Source organism: Spermophilus citellus (assembly GCF_964194105.1).
Source record: "Spermophilus citellus genome assembly, chromosome: 2".
Taxonomy (NCBI): Eukaryota; Metazoa; Chordata; class Mammalia; order Rodentia; family Sciuridae; genus Spermophilus; species Spermophilus citellus.
Genome location: NC_138183.1, coordinates 68,742,585 through 68,762,354, shown reverse-complemented (window position 1 = coordinate 68,762,354; position 19,770 = coordinate 68,742,585). Strand labels below are relative to the sequence as shown.

At 40.2% G+C, this 19,770-nt stretch overlaps 1 protein-coding gene across 8 annotated transcripts in view; it reads left to right on the top strand.

Annotated features, from left to right (window-relative positions):
- The window catches only part of SMARCA2 (SWI/SNF related BAF chromatin remodeling complex subunit ATPase 2), a 166,855-nt gene extending 148,790 nt beyond the window's left edge, over positions 1-18,065 (top strand). For all 8 annotated transcript variants that reach the window (XM_081282449.1, XM_081282448.1, XM_081282450.1 and 5 more), the window contains 5 exons: positions 8,590-8,695; positions 9,185-9,286; positions 11,862-11,994; positions 15,914-16,056; positions 17,197-18,065. In XM_081282449.1, coding sequence (XP_081138575.1) covers positions 8,590-8,695; positions 9,185-9,286; positions 11,862-11,994; positions 15,914-16,056; positions 17,197-17,232 — 520 coding nt within the window. In that variant the 3' untranslated portion in view covers positions 17,233-18,065. The remainder of the gene's footprint in view (positions 1-8,589; positions 8,696-9,184; positions 9,287-11,861; positions 11,995-15,913; positions 16,057-17,196) is intronic.
- Positions 18,066-19,770: the final 1,705 nt, after the last annotated feature.

Below are 19,770 nucleotides of genomic sequence, written 5' to 3'. Positions count from 1 at the left end.
TATCATTTACACCACTTTGGTTTTCTTCCCTAATGCCAGAAGGAAAGAACTGAGGCTGTATCCTGTATTTCAGGATGAATACTGACCACCATTTATGGTATTCCTCTTTATATAAAGAGTTATGAACTGTGGGTGATTTGTACCTACCAGGGCATGTGTGGAGATGAAACTGGTGAACAAGATTGACAATTTCTAGTTTTTTTTATTGCTGTTCAGTAAACAATGATTAATGCTAGAAACTAAACATACAAACCTTAGTGTCTACTGAGAAAATGGCCCCATTTTTGCCATTATGGGGGAGGGGAACAAAACTCAGACTGGATTTGCACTTGGAAATTGAAACAGCAAACACTTGACTTTGTAAGTTTGGACAGCTTAAATAAAGGAATTGATTGGTGGGCACATCCACCTCCACCACCTAGAATGGAGCCTGATGACCTTAGTACTATGACACAGGCTAAACACCCATCCCCATGAGCAAGGACCGCCCCAGATCCTTTTTCACTTGCCCCTTTTCCACTCCTCCGGCACGGTGGTCATGTGACCATGTAAAGTGGATTAATAACTTTAAAGGGTATTGCAAGCTCCCAATGTCATGCCTGGGCTTTTTGAGGGCAGTTAATATAACTGTATGTACTTAGGACCTAGATAAATCCATTTTCATTAAGTACATTCAAACTGTCATTTCCAGAGGCGGAGCAGGGGGCTTGGTGCCTGCCTCCTCAGGGCTTTTTGGAACCTGTCTTGTCCCTAATTGTCACACATGCTTCCTTTCCCCATAGGCCTGAGCTGACAACATGATGTTCAGAAGCTCTGTTATGATGAATTAACCCTTCCTTCAGAGAAGTTTTTTTTTTTTTTAATCTTTCATGTGTTCCAAATCACTAAGCATTTTCTGTGTCAGTCTCAAGTTTTGAGAATGGTAAAAATAAATAAAATGGAGTGCTGTAAAGTTCAGATGGAAAGAGCTATATGATAAGTATTGCAGGCTGGGGATGTAGCTCAGTGGCAGAGTGCTTGCCCGGGAGGCACCAGGCAATAGGTTCCATTCCCAGTACTGCAGAAGAAAAATAATAATAATAATGCAGACCTAGTATGAATAAGGTTTATGTGTGAAGAGGAGCCGTGGGGTAAGATGGGGCAGGAATAGGAAAAAGTTCAAGTCCCCTTGAGGTGGAACAGGAATTGCCCAATTAGAATAGCTGAAGGGATGGAGGAACAGAGACCATGTGCTTGGTACATGGGTGTAGGCAACCATGGAAGTATGGAAAGCAGGCTTCCTCTAGAGACCACAGATAGCCCAGTATGACTAGGTGTCTGGTTTAAGGTAGCAGGGGAACAGCAGGGGTCAAGGCTGGAGAGGCAGAAGAGCCAATTTGAGGGATGCAGGTGTTATCTTCTAGGACTGGGGTCTCTGAGAACCTTCAGTGACTGTCAAGAGCTCTGTTTTGAGGAGACAGACAAGGGACATGGGTGCACTCATGTTTGGAAATAGCACTTTGATAGTGGAAGATGGAGTAAAGGAGGCATCAGTTAGGGGCATGGTAGGTGGGAGAGGATACTTCCTTCAAATAAGGAAGTGGCAGTGGGTAGGAAGACATACTCCAGGTATGAATGATAGGTTTGGGGCACACTGAATATGAACAGAGGGTTTAGATAACTTGGCTTTCTTTTCTGAGTGATAAGTGAGTGGTGGTAATGTTTACAGGAGTGTATATGCAAAGAGAGTTGACTTGTGTGAGGTATGGTAGATACATGTGTGCACACATGTGTATGTAGTAACCCAGCCCCACATATTCCACAACAGGAAACCTAAATTCTCTCCATGGCTGGCTATTAACAGCCCTTGCCATTGTGATTATGTCATTAGTATTGACCACTCCTTCAGGATCAATCAACGAAGTCTTTTAGACAAAATTTATTTTTAGCATCTTTGGCACCAAACATTCTGTATTCCTTTAAATGGGGGAGACAGACTGCTATGACAGTCTATCATGCCCAAGCACCTTTGCCTTTAGCAGCTCTAATTAGATTACAGAGAAATTGCTGTGAAACAGCAGTGCAGTCAAGTGGATTTTTAGGAAATTCCAGCTATAGGTGAAGAGCTGTTCTTTGTTCATTCTGTGTATCAGACACTCTGGACCCAGCTTAGGTTTGACAGTTTGCCCTGTGAAGTAGTAGCCTAGTGAGGTCAAAGCCTGGTCCCTTGGCTGGGATAATGCCTCCCAGAATGTGGTCTTTCAGTGTTACACTTCCAGCTCCCTCTTGCAGAGTCCCAGTTCAGTCAGAGATTGGGGAGCCTTGCTAGGAAGTAAGCTATTTAACTGTGTTTCCCAAACTCATCTTGACTAGTGAACCTTCCTTTCAAGGTACACCATTAATCATCTCTTAAGCAGGTGTGCTGTGGAGCACACTTTGGGAAGTACTGAATTAGAGCTCAGATATGACATTTCATCCAGAGAGAATCTACTCATGGAAATGTGGGTTTCAGTGCTTTATTTTGCCCTCATTTCAAATACTGATTCTTTAACTGCTTACTGGAGCAGGCTGCTGTGACTCCTGGTGACATGACACTTATTTATGGTGCTCAGCCAATTATACCCACTTACAGCAGGTGGGTAACCCACAAATACACTTAGTCCGTCTGCTTTCAGAGGCATAGAAAGCCTCCCCTAGCTTCCAACATTACCCTATCCCTGAAGGCCCTTTTCCCAGGGTCTCTGACTCTCTTGCTCCAGACCAGCATCCGCACTAATGATCCTTCTTGGAGGGGAAGGAGTCCTGGATAGAAATACCAGAATGGATTTTTTTTTTTAAACTGGGCAGATAAACCATGTTCAAAATCATTCCTTAAATATTTTGATTAAAATAATGGATTGCTCTCAGAGAGAGCAGTTACAGTTATTTGGGTATATGTGTTCTTATATTTTCACAGGAAGCCTCTTTTTCCCTACTTAGATTTACCACTCATATGTCTGTCTTAAGAGTTTACTAAATTGGCCATTGTAGAAAAGTGGTGCTCTGGTACCTGCCACAGCCCACCCTTTGAACAAAGCAGTCTTTTGGAGGTGGGCACAGATGGAAAGGTATTTGATTTTTGTCTGCAAAAGCTTTGTGCTTTTGAGTTTGGTCACAACTGAGCCAAAAGCTTCAAACTATTTTAGCCATTAAGGAATGGAGACACAGCACAGATAAAAGGAGAGAATATTCAAGTAGAAGGGGGATTTTCTGTCCTGACACTTTGGAAGGAAAGCATTCTTAAGAGACATGAGCAGGGTCTCCAAGATGAAGTGGCGAAAGTGAGCAGTTGGCTGCTCAGGGAGGCAGCAGCCCATTTAGCTGTCATGTTTAGACAGAGGACAGTGAGAATTCCAAGCTTCTACCTGCTATTAGGAAATGTCAAGTTAAGGGAAAAAGGGGAGGAAACTAGACATCTTCAGTCAATATTTCTAAAAGTCAAGTGATAGGTGGTAAATCTCAAAACTGTCTACTCAAAATGCTTGTCAAAAAAGATAAAAACTAACAACAACAACAACAACAAAAAACCTTTTCCAAAGCTCATGTCCTTTTGCAAGCACCTGTGACTGGTAAATGCAGCAAGAGAATTCTGAAGAAATAGCTAAGAATTTTGTACAATAGGTTCTTATGGTTTGCACTATCTTAGGTGAAATATTAATGTAGTTATTTTGTTTATTTGGCTCTACTGGTAGCATTAAAATGGTGCCAGTTGGCAAAATGTGCTGTTCTTGTTGATACAATAAATGTTGGTCATATGACCTTTAGATAATTTATTTAAGAAAAATAAAACTGGATTCTTTACCTTGAGCATGTTTTTCAAGAAGGTAACCAAATAAGTCTTGAGACCAATTTTATGGATAGTATGGTTCTAAATTACATTTGATTATAAATCTTCATTTGTTGAGTTAGAGTCCATTATTGATGTTTGTTTATGCTTTGGCATATCTCCTCTGGTCCTTTTCTATGTCTGTTTAAAAACCATGAAGTTGTCCTTCACTTACAATTTTATAGCCTGTGGGTGTTTTTTTTTTTTTTTTAATGTCATAACAAGCATTTTTTCCATTCTTCAAAAGTAGAATCCCTAGCATTCCATTTCTCTGTTCCTTTCTCTGGTTGTTAAACATTCCAGCTGCTTTGAATCATTTAATTAATTTAAATAATCCTCTGATGGACATCTTCATGTCTACATCTTTTATCTGTTGCAGCCTAGAGTAAATAACAGAAGTAAAAGTATGCTTCAGAGTGTGTAAAATCCTGGGGCTAGTGGGGCCTTAACATCTCCTGACATCTCTCTAGCTCTGCCTCACATTAGCTAGATGGACCATTTTTTTTCTTTGTAACTGAGGAACATAATGTAGTGAGTCTGTCTTGATCCTTAGGGGGATTTTAACAACTACCAATTCCACAACCGAAAACAGATCTATCCCCATCCTGCTGTTTTGTTGTTGCTTCTCCTGTGCTTCAAGAGCCTTGGAGGTCAGGTTCCAAGTTTGTTATGAATTCTCAATCAGATGAGATGTCTGTAGTGAATACTGAGTGTTTGCAACACCTATTTTGGAACCAACTCAGGTTTCCGAGTCTTCTCTGGATAAGGGGTTGCCACTGTGGTCTTGGGGAAGTTCTTCAGCAGTCTGTACTCAGCTCCGTAGGATTCTGATCCTGGAAAGCATTGTTTTTCACCTACTGCCCTGAAATGTTGACCCAGCTTTTAAACTTTTCTCCCCATATGATTTTCTATGTATGATTCCTTCAGGACTGTAACTTTTCTGTGAAATTCTTTTGACCCCAAGTGAGTATTCTAAATCATGACATCATTTTCTTATGGAGTTAAGAGAGTTACATTTTTACCTTTACTTGTTATTGTAGATAAAACTTATTTCAGCTTTGGTTAAAGAACTCTTTTTCAGAATTATCCATTTGAAATTGTCAGTCAATCAGCTTGGGCAGGTAAAAAATAAATAAATAAAATGGAGGAGAAAAAAATAAAAGACCCTCATCCAGTATCAAATTTCTTGCATTGTACTTTTGAAAAAAAAAATCAAAAGACATAGCAATCAGTACATTCAAGGAATAGGTTTTCTTAGCCGGTCTTTAGCATGGCTGAACTATACCTAAAATGTCATCAGTGGTAAAGCTGATAATTATGTGAAGTGTATAATATATGCAGTCTCCATTTTTACAGTCATTTTGGATAGATATGAAAATATTGCCTTTTGCTTTGTGGAGGTAATGGGAAAAAAATTGGTTTCCAGATGAAGCATAACAAATTAAATCTTAGTAGGGTGTGTGGGTGGGCTGTGCATGCAGGGCTTGCAAACCATCATTTGCAAGTGGTCCATAGGCTTTTCCATCTCACACATATGACATCTTGGCATGTCCCTGTGCCTGTTCACCTTGCTGGAGAGACAAGGTGCTTGGCACTCACACCTGGAAATTATTAAATCCAATAAATTTGTACTGCCTCCACACCCCTTTCTTAGCAGAGTCACACTTTGTAATCTGGAATGGGTCATTGTATGAAATGAATCTGAAATCCAAACCTTCCGAGGACCCACCATGGGTAGCAATGTACTTCAAGGTAGCAATTTATTTAGGCCTTAAATTGTGTAAAATAACATAATGGAAAATACCTGGAGGGAAGGATAGTGTTTCAACAAAATCAGATCACCTTCTGTAAACCGTTATACAATTAGTCCATTGTTTTATAGTTTAAATTTAAAAAAAAAAAAACTTTCTGGCACTGAAAAACAGTTTGAAAAGCCTTTGCTCAGCTCCAGTTTGAGAAAGAAATCCCAGGAAATTCAAAACTGTCAGGCTGCTTTACTTCCTCTTTTTTTTTTTAATTTAACCTATAATTTTTAATAAAAGCAAGTTACTGTTGCAATCCATTAGCAAATGTTTCTGCCACCTGAGTTCATTTTGTTGGTTATGTGAAAGCTATATGCTGCCTAGGACCCCAGATTTTCCTGAGATACCAGGGGAGCCACTGCTCCAGCAAGAGTGTGGAAGGGTTTGCGTACATGTAAAATATTTGCACCCTGTGGGAAGGAGAGAAAACACAGAAGAATGGATTTCTGAGCGGTGAGGTACCAAGAGTTAAATATAATTGGGAGAATTTCCTCCATATTTTTTGTAGAGAATGGCTTCTTGATCCTGGGTAGATCATGAAGTATTTGAAGAAGGAAAAAATCATAAAGAAACTTCCAACCATGGAATGAGAGATGGGTCCATGCTGATGACCTGGAATGGGTCATAAAGAAGGGATTGGTCATACTGCCATAGCAGAGAAGTTGGCCAGTAAGACAAACTGGGGAGTCACGTCCTGGTGGGCACTTAGATATTTGAATAATAAAGGAAGCAATGTAGTCAAGACAGCTTTCTTGGGTGGCTTCTAGGTTTTTCTTTTGCCTGTGTCCTCTGTTCTTAGGAGGGGGGAAAAGTAGAATAGGAGGATTGAGTCCAATGGGACCTTATTTTTGAAACAGAATAAATTTGTTTATTTCTCATTTTACAGTATTGGCACACAGGCTGAGAACATTCAGCTCTCTCCTTTATGAGCATGGATAACTCCAGACTTGTCTCCTTATAGGGTCTGGGAGTTCTAGGGCCCAGGGACAGAGACAGCAGACCAAGATTGCTGTTGCCACTGCGCCTCTCTTAGAGTTTTATTGCACTCTTGGTCTATACCACTTACTTTTTAATTTCACCAGTAGCACAGTTGAAATGAAGGGTATGTCCATCACAGGTGTACAAAGCAAAAATGTGCTTCTAATCTCTCAATAGAAAAATGACACCATCTGTTGGCAATGTAGAAAATGACACTAAAGATGCCATGGAGGGTCAGGTGCTAAATCTGTGATTACAAAGAGGTCTGACTTTGGGGTTGATGCTAGGTTATAAAGAATGTTAATTATAAAGAAGCCACTCCGAGAAAAATGACTATCTATAATTCTTCCCAATTGCCTTTCCTATATTTACCTATTTGAAATAGGTAAAATGTTTGTGTGTATAAATCTCAGAATGGTAGAAAAATATATCAGGAATCGTGGCCCTGTGTTGAAGGTGATAGTAAATAAAATCATTTGGGCCACATACTACATGGCATAAATTACAGAAATACAAATGCATTTCTCAACCTGCAGCCGGTGGGGGACGGGGGAGGGGGGCAGGAGGGTGAAAGAACACCTTGATTCTTGCCACAATAATGTAAAAATCCAATTCCCTAGTCTCCTTTTTACAAACCTCTTATTTGCCCCCAATTTTAGTATTCATGAGGCCCATATATGCATTAAAAAACAAAACAAAAAGACAGTGACCCAGTATAGCAGAAAAACTGGCCCATCCCTTTGACAGAGGATTTTCGGTTAATTTATGCAGGCCCCTTTTGCACTTCAGCTTTTCCCCGCTGGTTGCTAGGCAACCACTTGAGTTACTGCGCATGCCTCTTTTATGATAACTGTCATTATGATTATTTTTTAATTGTACAACTGGGACTGTGGGTTAATACAGCATATTGTCACTCATGCTTTGCCACTGCCTTCCCGTATTCCCACACACTCATGGAATCACCTGAAATCTACATGGCAGTGATTATGATTTTTTTATTTTGTTTTGTTTTGTTTCCGGCTGCACAAAGGAACTAGAGATGGCATCATAAAGGGAGAGTGAGAGTTTTGTGGAAAATGACTATACCGTGTATCACAAGCTGTTATTGATCTGAATAGGCCAAATCCGTTATTAGGATCTTGAACCTCAATTATATATCTTTGTTCCTTTAACCATGACACTTTCCAATATTAAGGGATGTGAAAGGCTTCTGATGCTTTGAAGGCTGTTTTTTAAAAATTGCATCATGCTAAGAATGTGTCACTTTGAAAGCTGCTTTTAAATAAACCCACCACAAATTTGGGGAAGGGTACAGCACTGATTCCACAAACAGGCGGCATCCACATTTGACAAGTATGTTTGTTCTTTTTTTTTTGCATAAATTGTTCCACCCAGATAAGTGCCATTAGGCAAGATGAAGGGTTTCCTGGGGCAAGTGACAAAGGTATGCGCAGCTCAGTATGTACAATACTCAAGAAGGAACAAGACCAAAAAGATAGTGCATGCAAAAGCTTTTCATCTGGCTTTCCACAGTATATTCTAACATATTGAGTTACTTTCTAAATATAAAGTGAATTTTGAAGACAAAGGAGTATAGAAATAATGCCTTATGCATTTTTTTAACCAACTCTATTATTCGTTTTAAAATGGAATTTTTGGCTGAATAGGTTATTTAAAATATTTCTCTCATAATGAGAGAGATTCAGTCTGAAAGTAATCCCCAGTGCACTTCCCATGTCTTATGTGTTACAGAAGTGGGGATCTAATTGTGTTCTAATGTGATTTGAAGTTGGCACAAGGGAGGGGCACTAATCTCCAGCATAGTTGTGGGATTTTCCTCAACTTAAAAAGACCCGTGTCTATAGGCATGGGATGTAATTTACTTTGTTGACGTTTTCTGAAATAAAACCTCTACCGAGGAGTGCTTGATCTGGTTTGTTTCTGTTTGTCTCACCCATCCTGCAGTTCAGGGCGACAGCTCAGTGAAGTCTTCATTCAGTTACCTTCCAGGAAAGAGTTACCAGAGTACTATGAATTAATTAGGAAGCCAGTGGATTTCAAAAAAATAAAGGTAGATATTTTGTTTACTAACTTTATTCTTCAACTAAGTAAAGCAGACATGTGGATTCATTGAACTGTGTAGTTGGGGCTCAGCAGTGGTATCCTGTCTGACCACCTGAGATCTACAGAGGGCATGCCACCAGAAAGGTGGGGATGTCCTTGTGCCTTCCCATGCATGTTACTTACTCATGTATGTAACACGTGTGTTACTCATGTTGGGAGCTTGTGTTATGTTGCCTTTTATTGAAGACTTTTCAGACTCTCCCCTCCCATTACTACTCTTGTCCCCCATCCTATGCTCCTTCCTCCCCGCCCCCACACACACCAAGGAACACTAGTGGGGGTGGTCTCAGTGAACTTTACCCCTGGGGCTGTGAAGTCCCCACCCCTGGCAGGGCCCCATGCTGTGTAGACAGAGGGAGAGTCTGACATTCTTAACCAACTAATAATTGTTGCATTTGTCCTCTTAACTTTTTTTTTTCCCCAAAATTTCCATCAGGAAAGAATTCGTAATCATAAGTACCGGAGCCTGGGAGACCTGGAGAAAGATGTCATGCTTCTCTGTCACAACGCCCAGACCTTCAACTTGGAGGGATCACAGGTGTGTCTCTAGTTGAAGTTTTTAACCTTAAGCATGTGCCTACTTTCCTTCAAGCGAATCTTTTAACTTTTACCGTATGAATCACTGCCATACTGTACCAGAAGGAGAGTGAAAAACTAAAAAGCTGTATTCTGTGCTCCCTGTGAAAGTCAATTGAGGTTTTGGCATTTTCAAATTACCTTTGTGCCATAGCTGTGCTGTCTCCTTGCATTTCCCTTCGAGGCTTGTCTTATAATTAGAGGAGGAATTCAAGTCAGTCATTTAAGGTAATGCTGAAAGCCTGCAGTACTGTTTTTTGCTTTTATAGAGACTAGGTATTGGATTATATTTATCTTCATTTTATCATAACCTTGCATCAGGAGTTGAACATACCATGATTTTAAACACAGAGGCATAAAGTGCCTCTAATTTCTTAATAAGAAAAAGAACCTTTTTGTCAGCCCAATTGCAATTCTCTTTACATTCACTTCACTTAGCAAGTCTAAGAGTATATAAGTGACACCAAATTTATCAAAATAATGAGGAAAAGGGCACCTCGACTTTAATTACACCTCAGTTACTCTCCCCCTGTCTTAAGAACTCACTCTTTGTATTTCTGTCCTCATGCCCAGTGAAGAAGAAAGAACAACATGACAGGTCAAGGTGGCTGCCAGTTAATGCAGTGTCACACCACCACCTAATTCCTTCAGCGGCTCTCCTGATCTTACTCGTCTATCTTCATGTCAGTTCCATTCATCAGATCAGAATGTGCCTTGAGCAGATTCTGCATTTCCAGGTTAATAGTACTGTTACCTTCACCATGGCATGATACCCTCTGAGGAAAGTTATGAAAGGCAAGACAGAGGAAGTAGAAGAGTCAGCAAAAGGAGCCTTTGGGGAATAATTCATTTTCATCTGTAGATAGATCTTTGGATTCTTTATGTCAGTACGGCATTATTAATTGTGATATGCATCCAGTTCACCATCTGTCCATTCTCTCACCATCTCACAACTGAAATGGGGTGACAAATGGCTCTTGCTTGGTTTGCCTTCTAATCTGCCCTGGATACTAGTTTCTTTCTCAACCACCTTCTTACCCTACGCCTTTGCTGCCCCAGGTTTTGAGTGACACACCATCCAGAGTGAACTTAAATAACCTCTGTGGAGGGCTTTTTACAGTCAACCCCTAATCTCATTCTCTAGCGTCATCTCCTGCCACTGATGCTCCAATCAGATGGGTCCCCTAGACATCTGCTTTTCTCACATGTACCTCTACTAGCATTTTTAAGATTACTCTAGATTCACCTGTAGTTGTAAGGTATACAGAGATTCTGTGCATCATTTACATCTTTACAAGATGGTAAGATCCTGCAGAGTGTAGCAGCATAGCCAGAGAACTGACTTTGATTCAGTACAAGCTGCATCATTTTTACTCTGAACTCCCCACCTTTCCCATTTGTTCTTTCGCACCTTGATGGTATCTTTCTCACCCTTAGGATCCATCAACACTGATGTCTCTGGCAAATTCTGTCTCCCTTGGTCCTTTACTTTCCTGCTGTGCTTGCTGCTGCTTACCACATGTTACCTGGCCACTTTCTTAAGGAATACATTTCTTTTTCCTTTATTAAAAGTTCCTTTTGTGTGTGTGTGTGTGTGTGTGTGTGTGTGTGTGTGTGTGTGTGGTTGTTCAACAGATCCATAGGACTTTTCCCTTTTCCACCTTGTGGAACTGACGTTCTATGTCTCTAACAATCTCCTCCTCCCCTACCTTAATTATTGCTAACTATCACTCTACTTTGCTTGAGTTGTTACAAGTGGAATAATCTCAGTATTTGTTTCTGATGATTGGCTTATTTCACTTAGCATAATGTCTTCAAGGTTCATACATGTTTGAGCATGTGACAGGATTTCCTTGCTTTTCACAATGGGATAATAATTCACTGTATGTACATACATTTTAGCCTTTCATCCATCTATAGAAATTTGGGTTGCTTCTAGCTCTTGGCTATTGTAAAGAACACTTTTAAGCACGTGAGAATGCAGAATGCACTTTTAAGCACGTGAGAATACCCTGCTATTAAATTATTTTGGATAAATACCCAGAAATGGGATTGCTGTATCATATAGAACTTCTGTTTTAAATTTTTTTTTAACTTTCTCTCTCAACACCTACACAAGGCTGTGCTCAAGGTGTATGCATTACGTACACTAAAAATAAAGTGTTGATTGAATGAATATTGGCCAGCACTGGTAAGTTCAGTAACAGGAAACAGCATTTTAAAGAAGGTGGCTTTGCCATGGTATTAGCATTGTGTTTAATAGAACAATTCAAATAAGAAATATGGTTTTATAAAGAGCCACCTGTCTCCGCCAAGCACACACACACTTTGAAATGATTTTAACTGCATTTGGACTTGGTCCTGTAGGAATGTGTGTGCCTATATTTGGGTCTGTTGGGTTTTCATGTGGGCATAACAGCTGATGATGTTTCCACTGTCATTCATGAAATACAAAGCTGTTGTGTTGCATAAGGAAGAGCATGCCGAGATTGTGCATCTTGGGTCCTCAGCTGACAGATGCCACTTTGACCCCTCAGATCTATGAAGATTCCATCGTCTTACAGTCAGTGTTTAAGAGCGCTCGGCAGAAAATTGCCAAAGAGGAAGAGAGCGAGGAGGAAAGCAATGAGGAGGAGGAAGAGGAAGAGGAGGAAGAATCCGAGTCTGAGGGTAAGGCTGGGCATTGGTCCCTGCGCTGCCTTGCCCCTTTCTACCTGTACAAAGTGCTTCTTCAGATGCTCATAGTCTGCTTTGTCCTCGCTGGCAATCTTAGGCCATGTACTGCTCAGGTTTCCTCATCTGTAAAATTGAGGTAAACATGTGAAGAACTAAGCACTCCTGGAGTGGTGCCTTTGAAGGTCAGTACAAACTTGGTGTGAAGTCCACCTACTACTACTTCAGAAACCTAGAGGGCTCCGAGGGTGTAGATTACTGGGCTCCACCCAAGTTTCTGATTCGGTAACCTATGGTGGAGCTCACACATCTACATCTGCATTTCTAATAAGTTCCCACAGGAAACTGATGCTCACAAGCCACGCTTTTGAGAATGTGTCAAACTAAATTGAAACCATGGTCCATTTTATTCGTCAGAATTTTTTTGCTTGTGAGAGGCTGTTGTTCTGATCTTTAAAATTTTGTTCATCGTGGTTTTTTGCATTAGTTGTTTTAAAAATATTAATTAGGATATTATTTGGTACCCTCTGAGTTTTATACCAAGGCAGTATTAATATTTCAAAGGCAAAGGCTACCTTCAAAGTTCTAAAATTTCTTCTAATTGTTTTTACCCCATACCTGCCCTCAAAACATCTCATGAATTACGTCTATACTATTGTACACTCAGGCCATACTTGAAAAAACTTTCTAGGCTTGTTTCTAATTATATACTTAGCACTGTTGTCTTAGAATATTTTTTTTAAAAAAATTCTACAATTTCATTAGCCAATATATAATTCAACATTTTGAGAAATTTCTTCTCAGTATTTTGTATATGTTTGTATCTTTCCACAGCAATGAATGTTGTTCATCATCAAGATATGTTAATAACATTCATTAATGAGTGTACCAAAATATATTAATTTTACACTTGAATTGGGCCTTTATTTTAAATAATGCTTTTCTAATCATTGAAACATTTTTTGAGGGGCAGCTGTACTGGGGATTAGAACCCAGGTCTCTTGCCTGCTAGCAAGTGCTTCACCACTGAGCCACATTCCCAGCCATGAAAACATTTTTAAAATTTCCTGATGCATACATATTGCCACAGAGTTGTTTACCTTCTCACCCACACACCTAAGTACCTCTCTCCACACCCTTTTCTGCTCTTATTACTTTTATTGATTTTGCCTTTTGTCATGAATTTAATCTTTCTCAGTTTCCCATGTTTTTTTTCCCAGTATTTGATGAGTAAATCTACATAAGCTCTCTTATTTCATTGTTTTAGAGCCACATTTCTAATCTGTTTTCAAATAGCTGCCCATATATCAATTTAGGTTTCTGATCTCTTGAGACTTGGGGTGTTAATTTTCTATTGATGCCATAGCCAAGTACCACAAACATGTATCATCTCATGATATTGTAGGTCACAGGTTCAGCTAGGGTCTCTCTGGACTAAAAATCAAGATGGCAGCATCCTAGATTTTTCTTGCTCATCTTGGTTGTTGGCAGAATTCAGCTCCCTGTGGTAGTAGGAGCAGGGTTTATTTTCTTGTTGGTTAGTGCTCCATCTTTAAACATAGCAGTGACAAGTGAAGCCCTTCCTGGGTTGCATCACTTTGAGACTCTCTTTTAAAGTAGAAGTCCTTAAAAAAAAATCAGGTGGTTACAGTGACCCACCTGGTAATCCAGAATAATCCCTACACCTTGGGATCAGTTTACTCCATTTTGCCATATCAGGGAACAGGTTCTGGGATTGGGACATGGAAATCTTTTGGGGAGAAGAGAGGTGAATACTCTGCTTGGTACCTAAGTGCCTCTCTCCACACCCTTACCTGCTCTTATTATTTTTATTGATTTTGCCTTTTGTCATAAATTTAACCTTTCTCAATTTGGTACTGAGAACGTTTCAGGTGTACATATGTTGACATATGTACATAGGCAGCTATTGGTAGGACTAACCTGATGGTTTGCTCTATTAGCCTGCTTGTCCACAGCAGCTTGTCAGGTGGGTTTTTCAGAGGTACAAATTCACTAGCACACAGGCATGATAACTTTAGTGTCCCATGGTTCATCTGGATTATGCTCTTGAAGATGTGTTTTCTTGCTTTTACTGCCAATCTTCTGTTCTTTTATATCTCGCATGGATTTCGGTACACTCAGGTTCAGAAGATGTACCACGTATAGATGAAGACACTTCATGTTTGTTTCCTTTCCAAATTACTCAGAAATGCCCTGTATGGCCAGATGCAGTGGTGCATCCGCCTAGAATCCCGGTGGCTTGGGAGGCTTGACAGGAGGATTTCGAGTTCAAAATCAGCCTCAGCAAAAGCGAGGCACTAAGCAACTTAGTGAGACCCTGTCTCTAAATAAAATACAAAATTGGGCTGGGGATGTCACTTAGTGGTTGAGTGAGTTCAACCCCCGAGCCTCCCCCATAAAAAAGGAAATGCCCTATATGACTGGCTGATGGCATTAATTTTTTAAGGGCTCCCCATATCTTTATACATTTCCATTAATCTATTTTTTTTTGTCTCATCTTGTACTAAATTGCTACCCCCAAGGCTCACCATCTCATAGCAAATTAAACAGCAGTCATCTGGATATATAAGGAATAGAAGCTTGAGTAGGAATTCCATTTTGTGAACTAGGATTTGTAGCTTTTGTCTCGTTTGAGATGGAAGAAGGGCCCATGCAGCCATGACATTAGTTCAAAATAACCCTACTCTCACCTCTTTTGATAGCTTACATTTCCCCAGGAGATTTTGTGTAAATGTTTCATGGGTCCATTCACCTCACAAAAGAAATTTGAAGATTTCTCATTCTCAGATTCCTTCCACAGCTTTGATTTCCCCCCTGTACAATATCTATATCCAGGTGCCTTAAAATCTACCAAACACGATATTCTAGCAAAGCTGAAAACTGGTTTAAGTGAGAGCCCCATGTTCCCAGTGACCTCACCATCACATTTACTGAATGTGTTATCAATGGATGGCTGTCCCAGGAAGCCAGGGAACAGATTCTTTCGTGGGTCAGGATACACACCTATGTCTGTACCACAGCACTTTGAATTCTCACAAAGTGAGAATGGAAACGAGTGCAGTCATTCTGATGGCTAATTTGACCGGGCACTGATAGAAATGTACCATGTGGATATGTCTGCCTTGCCCCCCGCAAATTCTACTAAGCTAATAACCAGATTTACTTCGTTTGTCCTCGAAGTAAAGCTGGAAGCTTTAGCACCCAACACTGTGGGACTGGTTAAATAACATGTACCATAAGATGGAAACTTTTTAAGTGCTAGATAAAAAATGCCCCACATGTAAGTAAAAAGCAAGGTATGGACTATGAGGATTCAAGTGTATAAAGTATTACACACAGAGAGAGAAGTGGATATAGGACTATACTTTCCCCATCACTGAAATAATTACCAGAAAGAGAACTAACTGTAGGGAGAGAGAGAGAAGGGGGAAAGAAATTTTTAAGGGCATGTCTTGATTTTTACTTTCCATCTTATGCCTGTGTCATTCAAAATACTATTCAACTCTAGTTGACTATTTTTAAATCAACTAGAGTTATCTATACTGTAAAAGTATCGGCTTCATTTATTATCTTTTACACATAGTTTTTAATACAAAATTTCTATTAAATAACTGCACATACACCTCATTGTCCCTGCTTAGCCACTAGGAGAAAGGGAGAGGATCCAGTCACCTCTGAGACATCTGCTTCTCTGTCACTGTTTTGTGTGACTAATTTCCCCACACAGAGGCACGTTCCTGTGAAAGCAGGCAGCAACTTGAAAGGAGAACAGGGCGTTGGGAGGTTCTGGGCACTCTGGGGCATTCGGTTTGTTCTCCAGGTGAGATCATTTTACTCTTCATAAAAAGACTTCTTCGAAAATCTTCATGGGCGTCTGTTTTGTTTTTCGTTGTAGCCAAGTCTGTTAAGGTGAAAATCAAGCTCAATAAAAAAGAGGAGAAAGGCCGAGACAAAGGAAAGGGCAAGAAAAGGCCAAATCGAGGAAAAGCCAAACCTGTAGTGAGCGATTTTGACAGCGACGAAGAGCAGGATGAAAATGTAAGTGTCATGCTCACCCCTTCTCACCTGAAAGGCTCCTCGAGGAAGGATCTGAACAGAGCTGCAGGATTAAAACAAGGGATATGTTAGCCCCAAACTCTATATTCTTATAGTATTAAAAAATGAAATGCTTCTGAATCAGTTTCCCTCCTCCCCCCTTACTTGTGTCTGCCGGTGTATGCACTTACAGTTCTCTTCATGGCTGATTAATATTTTATATCCATCACACCCAGCATGGTGCTTAGTGTATAGCAGATTAGATGAACTAATGATTAAAGAAAGAGCAAAAGTTTGGTGTCAATTTTGTGTTGCTACCTAAGGTGCCATACAATCAAATACTCAGACCTGTTATTTTTAATATTTGGAAAATTCAGGCAGCATTTATTGAGCTAAGCCCTGAAATAGGTGCATATTTAATGCTTGCATTAGCATCATGTGGAAGATGTCACTGTCAAGATATTGCATGCTATAATAAGCCAATTCTTAGGTCATATGTGTTTTGCTCCAGGTCATGGGGTTGGATTCAATCCTGGGTGGTGTGATCCAGTCTAGTGCACAAAGCTCACCTGTTTAGTAGAACAATGGCAGACACTTCTAAATTGCTTTCCACCTTGTTCACTTGCGTGAGAAACTCAGGTTCCCTGCTGTCCACCCCCTCTGTATTTTTCTTTCTGGGAAGATACATTTCTGTCTCAGTGTCTCTGTTAGTATGATTTTCCACTCTGGTCTGGCTGGCAAGTTTCAGAACTACCACCCGACCCCTATCCTAACCCCTTGACCCAAGTGTTTTCAAGTATAGTTAGAATTTTGTTGTCTTTAGATGACCTACCAGTGGGCAGGCCTCAAATGCCTGGTATTCCTCTTCTCCCGTGAGTTTTCTGAAACAGAACTAAAAACAAATTATTAGCCATAAACTTTTGAAGCTGTAGTGAAAGGCAGCAGGGAGCAGCATGGCTGTAGATGTTGTTTGGCTTTTTCAGTGAGGAACTGCCCTGCTTGACCTAGAGTCTGTCCTTGCTATGTAGGTATAGAAAAGAGATCTGGGGCATTAAAAGTCATCTCGTTTCTCCGTTTCTCCTTTGCCTCTCCCCCACCCCTTAAACATGGGGTTTTGTTTCATCTCATCTTTTTTACTTATAGGAGCAGTCAGAAGCAAGTGGGACCGATGACGAGTGATTCATCCGATGGACCTTTTTCTCATGGTAGAACTGAACACTTTCCTTTCCCCTCTCTCTCATTTCTGCCCAGTGAGTTCATTGTCATTTGGGTGCTGGGTTGTTTCTATGTCTTCTTCATCATCTATAAACTAGCTTTAGGATAGTGCCCGACAAACATATGATATCATGGTGTAAAAAAACTCACACAAATATTTGTAACATATTGTGACCAAATGGGCCTCAAAGATTCAAAGATTAAAACAAGCTTTTGATGGAAAATATGTGGGTGGATAGTATATTTCTATGGGTGGGTCTAATTTGGTAACGGTTTGATTGTGCCTGGTTTTATCACCTGTTCAGATGAGATTTTTGTCTTTTGTAGCACTGATAACCAGGAGAAGCCATTAAAAGCCACTGGTTATTTTATTTTTCATCAGGCAATTTTCAAGATTTTTATTTATTCGGTATTGTTTTTTTTACACTGTGGTACATATAAGCAACTTTAATAGGTGATAAATGTACAGTAGTTAGATTTCACCTGCATATACATTTTTCCATTTTATGCTCTATGATCTGAAAAAAATGCTTTTTGAATTGTATAAGATTTATGTCTACTGTAAACATTGCTTAATTTTTTTTTCTCTTGGTTTAAAAAAGTTTTGAAAACGCTATTGAATATTGCAATCTATATAGTGTACTGGATGGCTTCTTTTGTCCACCTGATCTCCTCTGTTACCAATGTGTATTGTCTCCTTCTCCCTAAAGTGTACTTAATCTTTGCTTTCTTTGCACAATGTCTTTGGTTGCAAGTCATAAGCCTGAGGCAAATAAAATTCCAGTAATTTCGAAGAATGTGGTGTTGGTGCTTTCCTAATAAAGAAATAATTTAGCTCAACAAATGTTGCCTCTTGTTTTTTAGTCCTAGGGGATTGAGATCCTTGTACCTGAGGTGGCAGTTTCCTGCAGAGAACTGGGCAGGGCTTGGGGGGGGGAGGAGGAGGGAGATCAGTAGGGCCCGTCTCCTGGAATGATCTAGGTGGGTTCCAAGGGACAGGAGACTATTGCTTCCCTGACTCTAGATAGCAGAGATGGTGCCACAGACCAAGCCACCCTAAGTCCCATTCAGCCTTGTCTCATGGCTTAGCTTCTATGTATTAACCAGAAAGTCTCTAAAGCTATTTATATATTGAAAGACTGGCTCAGAACACACCTGTATACCTTTCTACTAAGGTCTGACAATCATTACCGTTTTATTCTCCCTCCCTGCTTTTCAGCAAACAATTGAAAAGTTGATTTAGTCATCACACTTTACCCCAATTCTTTAGCATGAATCTCCTGAGATTAGGTCAGCCACAGTCACATGATGATACCAAAAGGAAGTAGCCATAGCTCCCTAATTTCTAAGGTATAAGTCATAGTCACATATTCACATTTGTCCTAAAATTGCCTAGTATGTACATGTTTTTGACTACAGTCTTATCAAGGCACATACTTTGCATTTGATGGGTCATGTTTATCTCTTTTATTTTAAAGTTCTCAAAAACCCAGCCCAAAGATGGGTGCGTCCTTCCCCAAAACTGATGATGGGATCAAAACATTCTCCTTCCTCACTAGTGGGTGGCTGGGAACTTCCTTTAGAATTGTCAAAGGAGAAATCAGGTGGAACTGCCAATGTTGTGTCCTACTTTGAGTCTCAAAGAAAATTTGACCCATGCCGAGCCCCCCTGAGAAACTCCTCTCCCTAAACATCATCTCTCATGTATGAATTCCAGGTGTGGGATTTGCCAACTAGAAGAGGTCTGGAGATGTCCATGAAAGAAGAAGCCATATGAGGTTTTCTTAATGAGATGATTTAGTTTCAATTCAAAGATAACAGCTTTTCCCTACTTCCATTTCTGCATTTTCTAAATTGTATGTGCTTTTTGTGATCTCTTGACTTCAGAAGTATTGCTGTTCTAAAGCTATCAATGTCTTTATGGTTCAAGATCTCTTGTGCGAAGTGTTTTCTATTCCTGTCGATGCTGTGTTGCTCCATAATAGAAGTGAGCTGTCGATGCTGTGTTGCTCCATAATAGAAGTGAGCGCCACCCTGCTCCTTCCTACCCAGCCCATGAATCCTCCCTTTGCCTGGCATGTGCATGCTATATATACACTACACACCTGTCATCACAAATAGCTGTCTCAACTCTTCATCACAGTGTCTGTGTCATTCATCTTATCATGTAGGCATTATATCATGACAAGGAAAAAAAAGTATACAGTAAGCATACTCTGTCTGCTGCTTGAGCAAACCATGGGGACTAAAGACTTTTTCAGCAAACTCTGGGAGCTGTCAGTGGATGGGGCAAATGTGAATGTGGTGACTACCTGGTATTTATGGCTAACCCCCACCTGGTAAGTGGGTCATGGCATCTGTGATCTCAGATGCCACAGTGGTGAGGCGACAGCAGAGTGGTGGATCACCCTGAGCATGTACGTCCATCTGTGTACCACATCTTGGCAGCCATTTTGTTGAGCAGTTACTGAGGCTCAGAGGGCCTAGTTATTTGCAGGCTCT